The 17,344-nt window shown below is 31.1% G+C and overlaps 4 protein-coding genes across 6 annotated transcripts; 2 read left to right on the forward strand and 2 right to left on the reverse strand.

Moving 5' to 3' along the window:
- Window positions 1-1,128: 1,128 nt before the first annotated feature.
- On the reverse strand, window positions 1,129-2,159 carry LOC145194680 (tRNA-splicing endonuclease subunit Sen34-like). Its single transcript, XM_080072353.2, has one exon. It carries the CDS (start codon window positions 2,157-2,159, stop codon window positions 1,146-1,148), a length of 1,014 nt encoding a protein of 337 aa, XP_079928479.2. The 3' UTR covers window positions 1,129-1,145.
- Window positions 1,129-5,101, reverse strand: LOC145185067 (COMM domain-containing protein 5-like). Of its 3 annotated transcripts, XR_016449952.1 has the most exons (8): window positions 4,906-5,101; window positions 4,604-4,805; window positions 3,513-3,563; window positions 3,135-3,224; window positions 2,979-3,054; window positions 2,580-2,774; window positions 2,010-2,175; window positions 1,129-1,829 (listed from the first exon to the last, which is right to left on the reverse strand). XR_016449952.1 is itself a non-coding variant. In XM_090079312.1 (6 exons), the coding sequence occupies exons 1-6, from the start codon at window positions 5,057-5,059 to the stop codon at window positions 2,673-2,675; spliced, it is 675 nt and encodes a 224-aa protein (XP_089935438.1). In that variant the 5' UTR covers window positions 5,060-5,101; the 3' UTR covers window positions 2,537-2,672. The 3 variants fall into 3 exon arrangements, 1 of the variants encoding a protein (XP_089935438.1); XR_016449951.1 differs by having other exon boundaries at window positions 1,129-2,175; XM_090079312.1 differs by lacking the exons at window positions 1,129-1,829; window positions 2,010-2,175 and having other exon boundaries at window positions 2,537-2,774.
- Window positions 5,102-5,125: 24 nt separating this feature from the next.
- On the forward strand, window positions 5,126-5,761 carry LOC149892540 (uncharacterized). Its single transcript, XM_090079313.1, has one exon. It carries the CDS (start codon window positions 5,126-5,128, stop codon window positions 5,696-5,698), a length of 573 nt encoding a protein of 190 aa, XP_089935439.1. The 3' UTR covers window positions 5,699-5,761.
- Window positions 5,762-11,993: 6,232 nt separating this feature from the next.
- LOC149892541 (uncharacterized) lies at window positions 11,994-16,323 on the forward strand. The gene is made up of 5 exons (XM_090078138.1): window positions 11,994-12,074; window positions 12,752-12,858; window positions 14,475-14,536; window positions 15,642-15,715; window positions 15,961-16,323. Exons 1-5 carry the CDS (start codon window positions 11,994-11,996, stop codon window positions 16,321-16,323), a joined length of 687 nt encoding a protein of 228 aa, XP_089934264.1.
- Window positions 16,324-17,344: the final 1,021 nt, after the last annotated feature.

The raw sequence follows: 17,344 nt of genomic DNA on the forward strand, positions 1-17,344 counted from the left end.
TTTTTTATTTATCGGCGAAAAATGTGTACATGACTGTTGTTAAGCAGATAATATCATTTGGCTGTTTTGTCTCAAAAAATATTGACTTGTTTTGTGCATCAAACTTAACCTTTCTTTTCTTTTCTTTTTTTTTTTTTTTAAATCAGAGTGTTATTCTTAACTTTTTATCTCAACAATTATACTTTAATTCAACTATTTTCAAGAAATTAAAATCAAAAATTTTAGTTAATCATTCAGTCCACTGTGGTTTAAACCAGTCCAATGGGAGGACATCCCCGTATGAACAGATCTGAGTTTCTTCTTGAAATTAAATTAAAAAAAAAAACTTAACTAGGGTCACGTAAGAAAATGATAACAGATTTATAACTTTCACTCGATTCAAACTTTATTACTCATCCAACTATGAGAATTACGAATCTAAATACACACCTGTAAATAGACACCTGTACAAATGAATGAAAGTCACACAACTAAAATTAAAATTTGATTTCGCAAATAAAAACTAGAAACTCCATTCTTTACGTCGATAAATTGACGATAGTTCAAGTTTAGACGTCGTGACAACATTCTAGTAACTTTATGATTTTTAAATTCTAGTAATTTTATGATTTTTACTAACGAGCCGAGACCAGAAACAAACATTTAAGTAAATCAAAAGATTATAGGCAAAACCTATCCAGGGAACCTTGACTCAGAAATGGAAGTCAAAACACTAAATGAACATGTGCAATAAAAACCACAACAACACCTGGTATAAGAAACATTTACAGACAAAGAAAAAGCTTTTTTAGACTTGGCAACTTTTTCTTAAAGTTGCGCTCACACAAACATGAAAGTTTCAAACTCAATTATAAAATTAACTGGATCAACAGCGCAATACAGTAAATATTAAAGTAAAAAATTTTTTTTGTCAAGAGTGTTTAAATATTTCATTTGGATTCTATAATTTGACCGGGTTTTCGTTTAAACTAGAAATTTAGACTCATTTTTAAGTTACATTAATAATCCCGCGCCCACTAAAACTGCATGCTTAAACAAAATACGCGTTTAGATCTTAATTAGCTTTTCTAGTTGTTACCAAAAAGAATTCTGCTTCAAAAAAAATTTTTAAATGTACCACAGATAAAATTTTTGTAATAAAATTTTTATTTCATGTTTGACCATTCCAGAGAAAGACATTTTATGTTTTGATCGTTATCAACGTGGGAGAGAACTACTGTTTTCTTAACTGAAGCAGCTAATCTACCATAACTTATTAAATCCTTTGATGTAAAGCCATCTTCACAATCTCTAACTAGAACTATAAAAAAAGAATGGTACCTCAAAGGGTCACCTGGGTAAACTAAATAGTCACCGCCAAATTTTGCCGCAGATGTCAGAAAATAACCTAGTTTCCAAAAGTATTTAAACACAAGATTGCAAGATTGTTGTTTGGAATTTGAAGGAAAATCCATTGTTAATTTCTCTAAACAGGTCTGGTCTTCTAGCGCTGTAGGTATATGAACACGTACCGAACTGTGATAATAGTCTATGTCATCTTCTGTAACATCAGGTAAAGCATCTTGTACTTTTTCATCAAATTTTAAAGTCTCGTTATTGATAAGGTCGGAGGTAGGTACCTCTTTTTGAAAAGAATGACTTTGACAATTATCCAAAGTGGAAACAACTTCTGTCATGGTTTCTTCTTTTGCTTTTATAAATGTGGTATTTACTTCAGCCTTCAAATGTTCGTCTACATTAAGTTTTCCCTTAGCAAATCTTTTCCGTTCTTTTCGTTTCAGTTTTTTGTTGCTTCCGTAAAACATAAGCTCTTTTTCCATTTTCCGTCGCTTAAAAAGACAAATTTGTTCATGTTCAATTGCGTTGCGTTTACTCCAGAAATCAATTATATAATCTTTGTTATGAAAAGGTGCGTCTGTCTCTTTCTTATTGTAGACTAAATTAGCAACACCTTCACTTAAACATAAAGTAACCTCCTCAGGCATCAACATTAAAGGTAAGGAGTTTACACTAGTCTGCCATGGTTTTCGGGATAAAGCCCCAACTAATGCACCACAAATTCTGTGTTTTACTCGAAGCTCGTAAACATGTTCAGCATTCCAAACAAAATATTCCCCGCCGATACGATGAATAGTTATTAAATGATTTTGTGTAGCCATTATAACATTTGCTAAACTGTAAACAAAATCAAAATTTCTTTTACATAGAATTAGGCGTTAGAAATATTTTTTTACCAAGTTGCAAATAAAAAAAAAACTAAACAAAAACTAAACAAACAAAACAATCAAGTGATTGTTTATAAGCAGACATGGTGCTTGTCAGCACTTGATAAAAGTAATGCTCGATCTTGTAAGAATGATTACACGTTTAGATTAAAAATATCAAAAGAAATGACGTTTTATTTAATGAAAAAAAAAACTCATATTTATATACAAATAATTTTTTAAATTTACATAAACTTGAAAGAATAAAAATATATATATATATATATTTATTTAAAATTAAGTATGAAAACTAGATAGCCTTATTTACTTCATTTTCCTTTGAATCTTTATATAGTACTTAGACATGACACTTACAAAAAATGTTAACAGCATCACATTCGCCAATAAAATCAGGATTTTGTGTGATTTAAACTATATTTTGAATTCTTGTTTATAAAAAGTAATAGATTAGTGTTCAATTTTCAAAATGCTCCTCTTTTCCAAGTCTTCCATTTCTTTAAGAAGAAAAGCGATGTTATATCTTAGTTCATGAAACTTTGCGTGAGAAACCTAAAAAAGTATTTAAAAAAACTTAGACTGTTAATATATTCTAATTTAAGACCAAAATTTTATAAAGATTTTTAATCAAAACTGTTAAAAAAAAACGTCACCATAGATTGCAAAGATTGTAAAATTAATAATCAGAGAGGTTTGCCCTTGCAAAGCAATCATTTTTCATAAAAGCTCATTAACATTTACATTTAAGATACTTACTTCAAATGTAACTATTTTTTCGTTGCTATCTTTTATCTGCATTAAAATAGTGGGTTGCAACACACGGTTTAAAGCACTACAACAAAATTAATATTGAAAATTTTAACTCTAAAGAATCTACAAAAATTAGTTGAAAAGTTTAAAGATAAGAACAACCTTGTAGATATTGTGACATCTACTCTCCATCGTAAGGATGTTAATGAAGGAAGTTGAAAACTAGTAAACTTTTTCTCTACTGCATTTTGTCTAAAGTATATAAAAAGATTTTATGAAAAATGCTGTTAAGTCACAATTGCAAACAGAAAAGGTGAAGCATAAATAATATCTACATTAACTACTCATTGCAGAAATTCTTTTTCAAGAAATCCATAAATGTCAACAAAATAGGAAGATCAAAATCACCTTACTGTAGTAATGGCATTTTACTGGTAAATTTAAGCTTTTATTACCACATGTAGTTATTTGTAACAAAATTCTGTTAAAATTCATATCATTTGTTTAATCAGATTCATTTTAAGAGTTTGAAAAACTTACTTTTCTTTAAAAACAATGCTGCAAATATCTTCAACATGTTCTTTATTAAGTCTAAAAATAATAATAAAAAACTTTTTAAATTCTAAAATGTAAACATCAAAAGAAATAATTAGTTTAGTATATTATAGTATGAAAAATAAAGTGTAAAATCAAAATCTTAAAATATCTCTTCAAATTTCAAATGTAAGAGTGATATAAAATTTGCATAGATATCATAGTTAAAAGGGTAATTTAAAAAGCAAACTTTCAAAAGCAAACTTTTGAAAGCAAACTTTCAAATTCTTTGATAAGGAAAATCTGGTAATTAAATCAATTTGAGACTTATTAAGATTCATTGACATGCCTGATCAATTCCTTTTATCAAGATCACAAATTGGCGATCAAAAATTGGCACTAAAGGTATATATAAAATGGAAATAGTTTACTATATAGAGGTTGCCATTGTATAAGCTGTGTTTTTACCTGTACATAAGGCTGGATTCAAAACTCTACTGAGCAATTACAACAAGCAAAGAACTTCAAAATTAGAGTCAGCACTAAGTAAACATCAATTCTGACACTAATATAGTAAGTAAGCAAAAAATATCTACTTACTCAAACTAATTATTGCAGATATTAAATAAACTTATATATATGTAATAAGGAAATGAGCCTTAACCAGTGAACATAAAATGAAAAAGACATACAGTAATATGCCACTCTGGCCTTTAAAACACAATAAAAATCAGTTAAATTACAAAACTAATAAATAACTCCTAAATAGGCTTCCAATGATAGAATTTTTTTAATAGTTTTTCCATATGACTAGTGGAAAAAAGTAAGTTAAAGTAAGTTAGTAAAAGTTAGCTTTTAATAAATTTTCATCCTGGGTTAGAATCTTTCTTTTTAAACAAAATACTTATGACCTAAATTTAGAAATCAAAAAATTATCTATCAGTATCCATTTTTAAATAGAATTGCTAAAAAAAAAGTTGAACCATTACATAAAAATCAACTTTTACTAAAATGGTTGTGATTGATCACAATCATGTAAGTAAATGCTAAATTTTAACTAATAATATTAGATAAAGAAGAGAAATCAAATAGTATACCTTAGATCAACTAGCTCAGAAATGAAAGATTCTTTTTTCAAAGATCCAGGAGGATGTTTGAGAGCATACCTCATCAACATAAGCACACCAGAATAAAGTAATAAAAATTTTTCTTCAGGAATCGTGTTTTCAAACAAATATTTAAGGTTGACGAAATTTTCTTCTGTTATAATAACGCTTCCCTCAATGTCCTTTGTAACCACTAAAATGATAGTAAAATAATGAAAAAATGAATGTAAATTACATTAACTGAGCCATCATGATTTTTTTTTAACTTAATATTCTAAATTATCCATCTTAACCTTGAAGAACTTTTCTAAATAAATCTCTGTTTATCTTTGAAGATACAGCAGCCAATTTTTGAACTACGAACGGGACTTTTCCAGGAAGAAATGTTGATTGATCTAGTTGAATGTTAGCTTTACGAAATGATGATACTCTTTCTCGACCCGCCATTCTTATTTCGGGTTGTGTTTAGTTCACGAATTTGTTGTTTTTATTGGTTTTACTTTTACAAAATCAATGGCGGCAAACATAGCGAAACTAGCGAACCACGTTCCTCATAAATTACATTTGGTTACTTTAGTGGGAAGTGGTATTAATCGTCCCTATTGGGAAAAAAGATGTTTAAAAGAACTTGGTTTAGTTAAACGTTACACAAAGGTTGTTTTAAAAAATACACCTCAAGTAAACGAAAGACTGCAGTTGATTAAGAGGTTAATAGTTGTCCAGCCAATTACTATTCGAAATGATTTAGATAATCCAGAGTTAAATGATTTAAAAGATAGCTTAAATAACGAGGGAAAAAGTATCGGGGACTGGAATAAAATAAGTGGAATATTTTTAAACGAGCAGGGGGTCTTTGACAAGTGCAAGTATGATAAATATATAGAACAGTTTCCAGAGGATGAGCTAAAAGAAGTATTGAGTAAATCGCATATTCCCCAATCCGAGCTGTTAAATCATGATTTTGAAATGGATGAAGAAGCAAAAATTCAAAATAAGGGTGATAAAATAGAATTGTTCTTCAAAAAACAAACTGCCAAACTCAAAGCTCGGTTAGCTTACCGAAAAAGAAATTTTACTAAGTATTGAGCTTCTTAGTTTTACTTTAGTAAGTATGTAATATGTTTTACATTAAATATATTATATACATCAGCTAATATTTTATAATTATAGTTAGCTTTTTACCAGTCGCTTTTTTTTTTCTTTTTTTTGTGAAACTATTTTATAATAAAATACTATTTTATTAGGACTACTTATATGTATAGTCTTATGGTATCAGTTATATAGATTCACTGCAATTTTAACTCAGTACATTAGGCTAGACACTATGAACACTAAAATTTAAGTAACTAGATATTTTTATAACTTACTTGCTTAGTTAATTTCAAATTTTTCCAATCACCACAAGAAGAAAAAAAAGAATTTGTGATAAAGTAAGGCTTGATTGCAATCAAGCTTGAAATTGGAAGTGTGAATTGAAATTTTTAGTTTGATTCTTGCACTTAAGCTTAAGTCTCTTCTTTTTTTATTTAATTTTTTTTTGCTTAAACTTTTTAAAAAATTAATATACCATCTGCATTGGGCATTAGCATGAAAATACCTTTTGTGGATTCTTTAATAGAAATTTTTATTACCTAAAGCTAATTTTTAACAAAAAAAAAAAAAAAAGGAAATGTTTAATTATAAAAGAAAAAAAAACAAGTTTTCATAAAAAAACATAAAGAAGGAAATGGGTCATTCTACGTCAAGTGGAACCACCCATCTGATGTCACCGACTTGGATTTTGATGAAAATTGACACACATGTTGGGCATATGGACAGAAGAAAAACATGTTAACTTTTTTGACTTAGATCAGTTATTTCCTGAGGTACCTTTCAAAGTTTTCACCTTTTCAATTAACCTTGGTTATTTAAAAAGTCATAACTTTTTTGCTTATACTTAGGAAGTTGATTTTGGTGGCAAACAGAAGCTCTTGCACAGACGAACAACTTTGTGTCTATACAAAAAAAGTGATAAATTCAATAGAAAAAAAGTTATTGGTCATTAGACCTTTGACCCTGGTTGATGGCAAAGGTCATAAGCCTAATATAATTTAATACTGACTTAGTACTATATATACATACTAAGTCAGTATTAAATTATATGAGGATTAAAGCTATATATATATATATATATATATATATATATATATATATATATATATATATATATATATATATACACCTTTAAGCCTCATGTAATTTAATACTGAGTTAGTATGTATACAAACTACTGTAGAAAAAGGAAATAGTTAATAATATATATCTACAATAGGCTATTTACAGAAAATGACATCAAAATGTTGCATTTGTGAGGCCAATAAATATTAAATTTTTAGAACCTATTTATACTTTAATATTATTCCCAAAGCTATTTATGGGAATCCCAAAAACATTTTTTTATGGGACATCCACAATAGAAAAAGCAATGTGTAAAAAATAAATTATGACCTTTGCCATTAACCAGGGTCAAAGGTCTAATGACCAATAACTTTTTTTCTATTGAATTTATCACTTTTTTTGTATAGACACAAAGTTGTTCGTCTGTGCAAGAGCTTCTGTTTGCCACCAAAATCAACTTCCTAAGTATAAGCAAAAAAGTTATGACTTTTTAAATAACCAAGGTCAAGTGAAAAGGTGAAAACTTTGAAAGGTACCTCAGGAAATAACTGATCTAAGTCAAAAAAGTTAACATGTTTTTCTTCTGTTCATATGCCCAACATGTGAGTCAATTTTCATCAAAATCCAAGTCGGTGACGTCGGATGGGTGGTTCCACTTGACGTAGAATGCCCCAAATATTAATTGAAAGTGTTTTAACATCGACTGAGATGGATTAGCTTTAATATCTACCAAAAAAAAAGTTTCTAAAGTTTGTAACAGGGATATTCTCAGGAAGGAACTTTAGAGAACATTGTTGTGTAAGGAACTCTACAGAACTTTGTTGTGTAAAGAAGAGAGGGAAGAACTTTGATTTCAAAACCAAAAAAATGAATTTTCTGTGAGTAATCAACCGTTTGATCAAGAATGGTGAATATAATAAGAAAGCAATCTTTCAAAGTTTAATGTTAAATTATTTTCAGTTTTAGAAATCCGTCACCTCAGTGTCCAACAGTAATTAGCCAACATTGTGGTATTTATTTCCCATTATAACGCTTTTCTACTGTGGTTTTATCTTGTAAGAAATTTCAACATCACTTATGCCTCCAAAATAAGCAGACAAAAAACTTAAGAGAAGGGAAAAAATGCATTTTTACAAATACAGCTATTCACGAAAGTTTAAACGATTACAAAATTTTAAGATCTAATATTCGGTTTCCTTGAAAGAAATCTAACGGAAATAGATATCAAAATAATTTTTTTTTCCAATTTGGTAAACAGGTTATTTGTTAAAAGAATAAAAGAAAGTAGGTTTCGACTCATCACTGTTTACTCAGAAATTTCATTAAAAGGTAGGTGATACAAATTGAGAGGTGTCACAAAAGTTTAAACGATTTTATTTATGATCAATTATTTACTAATTAATTGATAAATCCGGTGCGAATTTTTTTTTACTTTTAAAGTTAAAATGAGTAGTTTTTCAATCAAAAAATTCATCACAACATCATCAGGCAGCTTTTAATTCATTAAAAATCAACTTGAAATATTGTGAATTTCAAATTAATTTCAATTGCGTGCAAATGGGTCGAAAATCAGTTTCTAGTGAGATCAAGGCGAGGACAAAAAATCACACGTTCAAATAGGCAAATACTTCACGTTTCTGAATAATGCGTTCGAAAAACCATCAAAACCTGGGAACTTACCAAGGACGTCTCCGACATGCCGCGTACTGGGAGACCATCCAAACTCAGCAACCGTGACAAAAGTGGTATATTCAGAATGAGAAGAGAAAACCCCAGACTCATCTACAAAAAGCTAGCACAAATATTCAACGAGTCAAAAAATAATCCAAAAGTTAGCAGAAAGCTCGTGAGACGAACATTGTTAGACGAAGGTATTGGAACATACATAGCTGCTAGAAAACCTATTCTTTCAATCACGGACAAAAGTAAACGACGAGTGTGGTCCAAAGAAAGTCTGGACTGGTCTGTAGTGGGCAAAAGTTATTTGGATTGATGATGCTAATTTTCAAATCGTAAACCGCAAGGGAAGAATCTATGTCAAAAGATTTGCAACTGAGAAATATTCAGACAGGTTTTCGCAACATCGTCGACAAGGCAGTGGAGGTTCGGTTGGCATCTGGGAATGTTTTTCTCACAAAGGTATAGGCTTCTGTGAGCTGTACGAAGGGCGAATTAATCAATACACCTACAAGAACACATTGGAAACGTGTTTAGTTCCATCAATCAGACACTTGCATGGCAGAAGCAAGCAGTTCATCTTTCAACAAGACGGGGCTTCAGCTCACACAGCTCACTCAATCAAAGAATATTTTTTGAAAAAAAAGTTCAATGTGATGCCCTGGTGCCCTAGATCACCACATCTCAACCCAATTGAAAATATTTGGTCTTGGATCGACATTCAACTGACATACCATGAAATTCAATACTCAGCATTTGAAGCAACTTTTGAATGAGTACTGGCTGAAGGTATCTCACGTGATGTGCATGAAATTAGTTGAATCAATGCATAAACGAGTTTATCTTTGCTATAAAAACAAAGGAGGACACTTTAAATATTAATTTTGCTTTTTTTTTTTCATTTTTTCTATATGATGTTTTGTTTTTTTCTAACTAAATATTAAAATTTTTATTATATGTTCATATTCATTTTAAAGCTAATTACTTTTTCTTTAGTAAATAAAATAATTCAATATCATTGTACAGTTTTTTTTTTTATTAAACAAATACCAAACATAATTGATAAAAATTCTGGAATCGTTTAAACTTTTGTAAATAGCTGTACATACCAATAGCATATCTTCTGTACATACCAATAGCATATCTATCTTTTCAACTTTTCTATCCTTATGCTCTCTAAATACTTGCTGCCTAAACTCTATATGCTATTTCCTCTAAAAAAATGCTTCCTATTGTTCAATTGGAATTGATGAATAGGTATTTACATTTTGGAGGAAAACAGCTTTGAGACTTAGTTTGACAAATTTATAAATAAGCACTATTTCTTTTGATAGTGCTTATGATAAGGTCTGGAGCTCTAGGAGCTCCAAAACAATTTTTATTGGAGCCATATAAACAAAAATAACAATTGATCATATGAGGTTACTGGCACAAATAATGCAGCGTTCTCAAGCCTCTAAAAAAAAGGGGGCATTTTGTCTTTTCCATATTTTATAACGGAAGGGAGAAATTCAAATTTTATTGAAAACATAATCGTTCAGAAGTTTATAAACAAATGAAAAAAATTAGCATTTTGTTGGATAGCCTCTAGACTTTAACATTGCTTAACAACAACAAAGTACAGAGTCAACTAAGTTGATCAGAACATCTATGGGGATATTTGCCCAACAATTCCAAAGCACCTGGACTAAATCATTTTTATTGGTCAGTTTTTCGCCTTTCAATTGACGATCCAAATATTCCCAAAGATGTTCTGTTGGATTTAAATCTGAGTTTTGAGAAGGTCAGTCTGAAATAAGAATTTTTTTCAAATTGAAATAATTTTTGAATTTTTTATTTTTGATCAAAATTTGCACGGTGTTTTAGATCGTTGTCTTACTGGAAAACGCAACCACGAGGCATTTTGTCTTTTCCATGTGGCAGCATAACATTCTTGAATATATCTAAATATAGCTTGATGCATCGATTTGCATATAATTAGATGTAATCAATGCATTGATTAACTTTCTGTCATGATTCTATTGATCGACTTCATCGCATCGATTATATCTAAATATAATCTAAATATAAAAAGATCCCAAACCATTATTTGCCCCCACCAATTTTAACTGTTGGCATTTGATACTTAGGAGCAAGTCTTTCATCTTTCGGACGTCTCATGTATTTGATACTATTGCTACCAAACATACAAAACTTTGATTCGTCACTGAATAAGACTTTTGACCATTCATTTGAAGTCCAATGCATATGATTTTTTGCAAACTTCATTTGCGCTGAGCGATTATTTAACAATATTAATGATTTCTTGACCGAACATATTATGCTGACGCAGGCGATATTTTGTAGTATCTACGCTGCACTTAACATATTTATTGCTCAAAATGCTATTTAATTCAATAGCACTTTAACTTCAGCTTGTTTTGACTTTCTTACCAAAGATCTGTCTTGATATTCTGTAATTATCTTTGGCCTGCCTGAACAATGCTTGTTTTCAAGTGTCTTATGGTTTCTATATCTCTTACCTAGCACGCTAATTGTTGATTTAGCCACATCATAAAGCTCAGAAATTCGCTTATATAGAATCTTCATCTCTACCGCAAGTATTACTAAATTTTTCTTTTCTCTAAACGGTTACTGATTTTGCCATAATTTTTTAAATTCAAGTAAAGTTAAATATTATATCCAATAAGTTAATTTTAACATAAATACATTTTTCTTAATGAAACTTTATTATAGAATTGTTTATAAACTTTTGCACTATTATTAACATCTGCATGTTAGATCCCCGAGAAGTCTTCCTTTATATAGTTGCGGAATGCTCTGGCCCAAACTTTCCTTTTGTGACGCATCATCCTTTGGGGTTAATTTACGCATTTGCAAAGTAATCCCACATTCTACCAATATGTACTTTAGATACAAAAATGCTAATATAGATTTCATGCATAACTTTTGTGACTTTATTCGCGTCTTTTTTTCGTTGAAAAAATTGGTGCTTTGTTTGCTTTTTTGTAATATTTTTTTCTATTTGTTACAGTTAGTAAAAATGTGTGTTGAAAATCATGCTCATATTCACCACATTATGCTTACCACTTTGAGAGAGACGAAGTTGTTTCATGATCACAACGAACTTTTCAGCGAGGAAGTAATCACCAAAAGCTAAATTGAAAGATGGTTTAAGAGTTTCAAAACGGGCGACCCAAACTTTGCAGATGAAGAAGAAAGAGGACAAACATTGGACTTCAACGAACAAGCCCTTCTAGCGACCGTGGAAGAGAACGAAAGCCTGACGACGCAAATGCTAGCCTACGACTTCAATATCAAGCAATCCACGAACGTTCGTTGTCTCAAAAAGCTTGGAAAAGTATGGAATTTGATTGCATGGGTTCCTAACGAACTCTCCAAAAATAACTAAGCTGAATGTCTCCGCCTTTTACAGATTTGTTGTCACGGGTGATGAATTATGAGTGCTCTTAAAAAACGTTAAAAAAAAAAAAAAAATAGAAGGCTTACGTATTGCTAAGTGTTTCTTCAAAAGAAATGCTTAAAGATGTTCTTCATTGTAAGAAGGCTACCTGGTTTGTATGATGGGACAGAAGCGAAATCATCCGCTGGGAAATCATCTCAAATGGTATTTATTATTGGTAAAATGAAAACGATAAGCGTCAACAGTGGTGGATTTCGCAAAAAATGGCTAGCGACAGTTTACCATGAACAGTGACGCCTCTCTGGCTCAACTTGACCACTTTCACGCTGCGAACGACCAAGAAAAAGAACTACATTGTCTTCCATCACAATAGTCAAATTGATTGCCAATAAAGGATGGGAACTGCTTTCATATCTGCTATATTCACGGACCGAAGCTCCCACAGGCTATTACATCAAATGATTGTTGAAAAATTTTGATGACTTATTACCCAAAGTCGAAGTGTGGATTCCATCCAAAAACCATGACTGCTTTGTCCATGGAATCGACCGTCTGCAAGTTAAAGGGAAGCAGCTCTTGAAGTGAATGGTGACTGCGCTCTGGAATAATCATTAAACCATCAGCTTGTTAAATGTTTTTATCGTTTTTATTTAATAAAGTTTGTTTAAAAAGAATCCATATCAATCCATTAGAGATGTGCGAAACTCGAAGTTTTGAATTCGAGTTCGAGTTTATTTAATAATCAAACTCGAATCGAGTGTGTTTATTTAATCGAATATAATTCGAATTTCGAACCTAAAGTTCGATATTTAAAAAGTTGCTGTAAAATAGGATTAAAACGCTTCAAACAGGAGGACGAGAGAGTAAGGAGCGTTATTTAGAATTATTTTGAAAGACGTAAAATTAACAATACTATTTTTGGTTTTTGTAAAATTGGAAAATGCAGTCAAAAAATATCTTGTCCTACTTCATCTACAACTGGCTTATTTAAGGGAGATGGGGGCACCTTGATCCATTTTTTGGTTTAAGGTTTATTACTTGAAAACCCTTGCAGACAACAATACTATTTTCAATACTTTTAAAAGAATATTTATTTCTTTATTCAAATCAACAAGCTAATTTTGGTCCAAATGATATTTAGTTAGCTAGAACTCAACTATATAACATCACCTACAAAGGTGCCCCATATATGGGGTATCTTGACCTGCACTATGGGGTACTTTCATCTTATATACAGTTCTTTACAAAATCGATAAAAAGTTGGCAATAAAGCATAATTAAAAACATGGTTCTTCAAATTTCTGCCAAGAGATTCTCATTTAAAGCTTATTGAACAAGTTTTTTCATCAGATATAGTCATAAATGTTTGCAAAAACTGAAAAATCAAAATCGAAAATGAAATGTCAGCATTAACTAAACATGAAGAAAAGCAACGTAAAACTAAATGAACGAGAAACAGTGACATAAATTTAGCAGCTATTTACAAATACAGACGCTCAGAATAAATTGACCAAGCGTCTGCTACGCACGGGTATCGAACTCCGACACCAAGCGTGCACCACTGCTCAATAGCCCGATCTTTTTCTTCAATGTGAACAGCATGGAAAACGTAAGACAAAAAATTATTCTTGTTTGCAATCATCTTATTTAAATGTTTGACCTTTCGTATTGACAGTTTCAAATCCAGCGGTAGCTGATACATATTTATGTCTATCAAAATTTCAACAAAATTAAATCGAGTATTATTACTACATCTTGATGAAAATAATTTATCTTTTTATTTTTTATTATTAATTTTATTTATTTAGCAAATGGGAATATTTTTTCTTTGTACAATGAATGCATTTCAACAGTTATTCTAACGTAATTAAATACAACAAATTATACATGTATCATTTAGTATGGGGCACCTTGATCCTCAAATCAACCAGCCCAGTGAAAGAGAGATCAAGGAACCCCTATAGGTATACATCATGTAATAATGGCTATATCTCGCTAATAAATAACATTCAACGGCGAAATCATACCATAAAATATACGTCGATAAAATACCTAGTGACTGCAGTTGATATTTTACAAATATTTAACATAGCAATAAAAATATATGAATAATTCTCATGTTTATCAAATTTACTTTTTATCGTGAAAATCAAACTTTTCTTAAAATTCGTAAAATCGATATTTTGACAAAACAACAACGAAAATAATTAGCCGGAAGTATATCGCGAGGTTAGAATTATTTTGTTCTATCTCCAAATTTAAAAGTTGGGAGAAAGTTTTTGATTTTTCTAAAAGTAAAAATTATTTAAAACTTTAGCTTTAATTTTTAAAGAAATTATAACTTATGCTTTAAACAATTTATGTTTAAGCAAATTATTTAGAAAAAAAATTTATAAAATAAAGCGTATTTTAAATGTAATTATTACTATTTAAAATTAATAACTCATATTCTCCCAAATTTTAAAATGGGAGATAGAACAAAATAATTCTAACCTCGCGATATGCTGATAGTAACTTATGACGTCACGCAGATATATTTATAAATAGATAATCTAGCGCTAAAAGATCAAGCTGCCCCACAGATCAAAGAGCCCCCAACTCCCCTACTCACCTGAGAAGTTATCATAAGAAGGAATCAGCAGAGGGTGATAAAAAGGCACAAGAAGCAAAAAGAATGAAAAAGGAAGAAAATAAAGATGGAAAACAACTGTCAGTAAGTATCACAGATCTGTGGACTAAGAAAACAGCATGGACCTCTGATCACGAAAAAGCTAAAGAATTAAGACGAGCAATTTGGCGCATGTTGGCTTCAGATTACCTGCCGTACGATTTCGTAGAAGGACAAGGTTTTCAGTCAGTTATGAAATTGGTTGTTCCTCAGTATCATATTCCGAGCAGGAACACTTTTTCTCACGGTATTGTGCCGACTATGTATAAAAATTTGAAACGAGAAATAATTGATCGCATTACTAATGAGTTTGTTGGCATGCCATCATATTGCTTTTCCACAGACATGTGGTCTTCTCGCGCACTGAATTCCTATATACCATTTTGTTTGATATATTTAACTGCTGATTTTAAAATGCGATCATGTACACTGGAGAACAAACCGTTTGTGGCTGTGTCACATACGGGCGAATCAATATTATAATCTCTTGAGAAGTCAATTGAAGATTAGTCACTACCAAGAGCAGTAACAATATACGTTCGTAGAGACATTGTCTCAAAAAACGGCTATGAACATGTACCAAAACTGCCATGAACGGCCATGAACATGTACCAAAACATGGCCATGAACATGTACCAAAACTTTACGGACTTACCTTGCTTTGCTCATACACTTCAATCATCAATTAATGATGTTGTAACCGAAATTGAAGGCATGATTAGTATGATAGCGAAATCTAAAAAAATCGCCTCGCACTACCATCACAGTATTCAATCATCTCAATTGCTGTATGCACAACAAAGGCATTTAAAAAGAGATGAAAGTGGGCTCATAATCAATATGTTGGAATTCTGACTATTGCATGATTCAACGCCTTATGCAAGTGAAAACGCCCTTATTAGCCGAAATCGCATTAACTGGTAAGGTGGAGAATCTCACTACGAATGAATGGAAACTCGCCGAGGGTTATGTAAAGATTTTAACTCCTTTTGAACAGGCTAGCAGAGAGTTGTGTGGTGAAAGTTACCCAACGTTATCTATGAAAATACCAGCTCTACATGGATTACACCAGAAATTGCAAGGTTTCATCAGTGATATTGCAAACAGAAGCTCTGGAATTTCACTAGCGCGGAGACTTGTGGCATCTTTAGAAAGAAGGTTTCCTTCTTTTCACGAGGTAACATAAATTATTATTTATATACTGAGACTCAGTATGTTATTGTTTATTTGAGTGTTTTATCAATCCTTTTTCGACATTCACTACCATTATCAATCAGGTACTAATTTTTAGTTACCTATTTCCACATAAAGCTTTCTTTAACTTCAATTGCATTACGACCATGGTCAGACTCATCTAATATATTAATATTTAGTTATCTATATTCCTTGAATTATTTAACAGTTTCTGTAATATTTTATTAGGTTCAGCCAGATGCAGTTTGCACACTGGTAGATCCTAGGTACAAGTCACTTTACTGCAAACAACCTGAGAAGCTGGCGGCCAACTTATCAAAGCTTCGTAAATTACTCAATGAACTTCTAACAGTACTAGTTTCAGGACCAAAACCAGTTCAGTCTCAGCACTCAGTGACGGAGTCTACAATAGAAACACAATCAACAGGCTTGTGGGAATCCCTCGATAACATGATGACAGCAACTGAAACCAACGACAATGTTGCTGATGCTGATGTGTCAAGTACGAGTGCGCTTGATGATGATGTGAAGACATACTTGAAAGATATGGCAACTGGGCGCAATGGTTGTGACATGGTGGAGGCAAAATAAAAGTTGATTTTTTTGTCTTGCTTAGCTTGCTCGGTCACTTCTGGCAATCCCAGCGACCATTGTCAATTCAGAGCGTCTGAAGTCAACATCTGGGAACATCGTTTCCATTAAACGCTGCCGTCTTTCATTAGAGCATGTAGAAGAACTTACCTTTCTTCATAAAACTTTGTAGACTTTTAGCATTAGGATAAGTATGGTTTGCTGATGATGAGATTTTAAATGAATTAAATTTAAACTTTCACTAGTTTGTTTAGTAATCTCAAACTCGAACTCGATCGAATTTAAGATAAGATAAAAATCTCGCACAGCTCTACAATCCATAGATAAACAATTACTCATCTTTAAGATCGTGATCTACTTTAGTACGTGATCTATTTAAGTTTGTGATTTACTTTAGTACGTGATCTATTTAAGTTTGTTATCTACTTTAGTACGTGATCTATTTAAGTTTGTGATCTACCGCACAAGTAAAAGGAAATAATTTTTATAGATTTTCTGTTTAAAAAAAACGATTTGTGTCGTAATAAAAATAGAAATAGAGTTAAAAATGGCTGTTTTTTTTTTAGCGATTTTTATGTTGATACTTTATGGCAACTATACTGTTCTAAAATGAGTTACAGCAGTAGTTCACAATTTTAACTGCCTAAGGTACAACATTTTTGACTTGTGTAACAGTGTTTGCACAATCGTAGGTAACTTTGTCACCACAGTTGTGCAAAGTAACACCAGTCAACGGTATGTAATGAGTTTTCTGTAATCTCATTCACTAGTTGTTCGTTAGTTGTTCCTAAACCTTTCTTGTTTTCTAAACTTCCAGTAGATCGATATTTCTTCACAATTCGACAAACCGTTGACCTTGATAAATCAAAATATAATCCCATTTTTGAGATTAACAGCCCCAAAATTGACGAAAAAAAATGGACGAAATTCTTAAAACCATTCTATTTCATATTAAAATAGTTCATTGTAAAAGCAACTTCAATGAAGAACTTAATTAAATATTAGCATGGGAAAAGTTAAG

The sequence above is a fragment of the Hydra viridissima genome, unplaced genomic scaffold, assembly GCF_058129835.1.
Source record: "Hydra viridissima isolate aposymbiotic clone 2 unplaced genomic scaffold, HvirCarnegie_v1 scaffold_2, whole genome shotgun sequence".
Lineage (NCBI taxonomy): Eukaryota > Metazoa > Cnidaria > Hydrozoa > Anthoathecata > Hydridae > Hydra > Hydra viridissima.

Coding starts and splice junctions, on each gene's coding strand:
- LOC145194680 (XM_080072353.2), bottom strand. CDS start 2,159: ATGGCTACACAAAATCATTTAATAACTATTCATCGTATCGGCGGGGAA.
- LOC145185067 (XM_090079312.1), bottom strand. CDS start 5,059: ATGGCGGGTCGAGAAAGAGTATCATCATTTCGTAAAGCTAACATTCAA. Junction 3,564..4,603: donor TCTGAGCTAGTTGATCTAAG/GTATACTATTTG, acceptor TATTATTTTTAG/ACTTAATAAAGAACATGTTG. Junction 3,055..3,134: donor GATGTCACAATATCTACAAG/GTTGTTCTTATC, acceptor ATTTTGTTGTAG/TGCTTTAAACCGTGTGTTGC.
- LOC149892540 (XM_090079313.1), top strand. CDS start 5,126: ATGGCGGCAAACATAGCGAAACTAGCGAACCACGTTCCTCATAAATTA.
- LOC149892541 (XM_090078138.1), top strand. CDS start 11,994: ATGTTCTTCATTGTAAGAAGGCTACCTGGTTTGTATGATGGGACAGAA. Junction 12,075..12,751: donor CTGGGAAATCATCTCAAATG/GTATTTATTATT, acceptor AGCGTTATTTAG/AATTATTTTGAAAGACGTAA. Junction 14,537..15,641: donor TGATAAAAAGGCACAAGAAG/CAAAAAGAATGA, acceptor GTGATATTGCAA/ACAGAAGCTCTGGAATTTCA.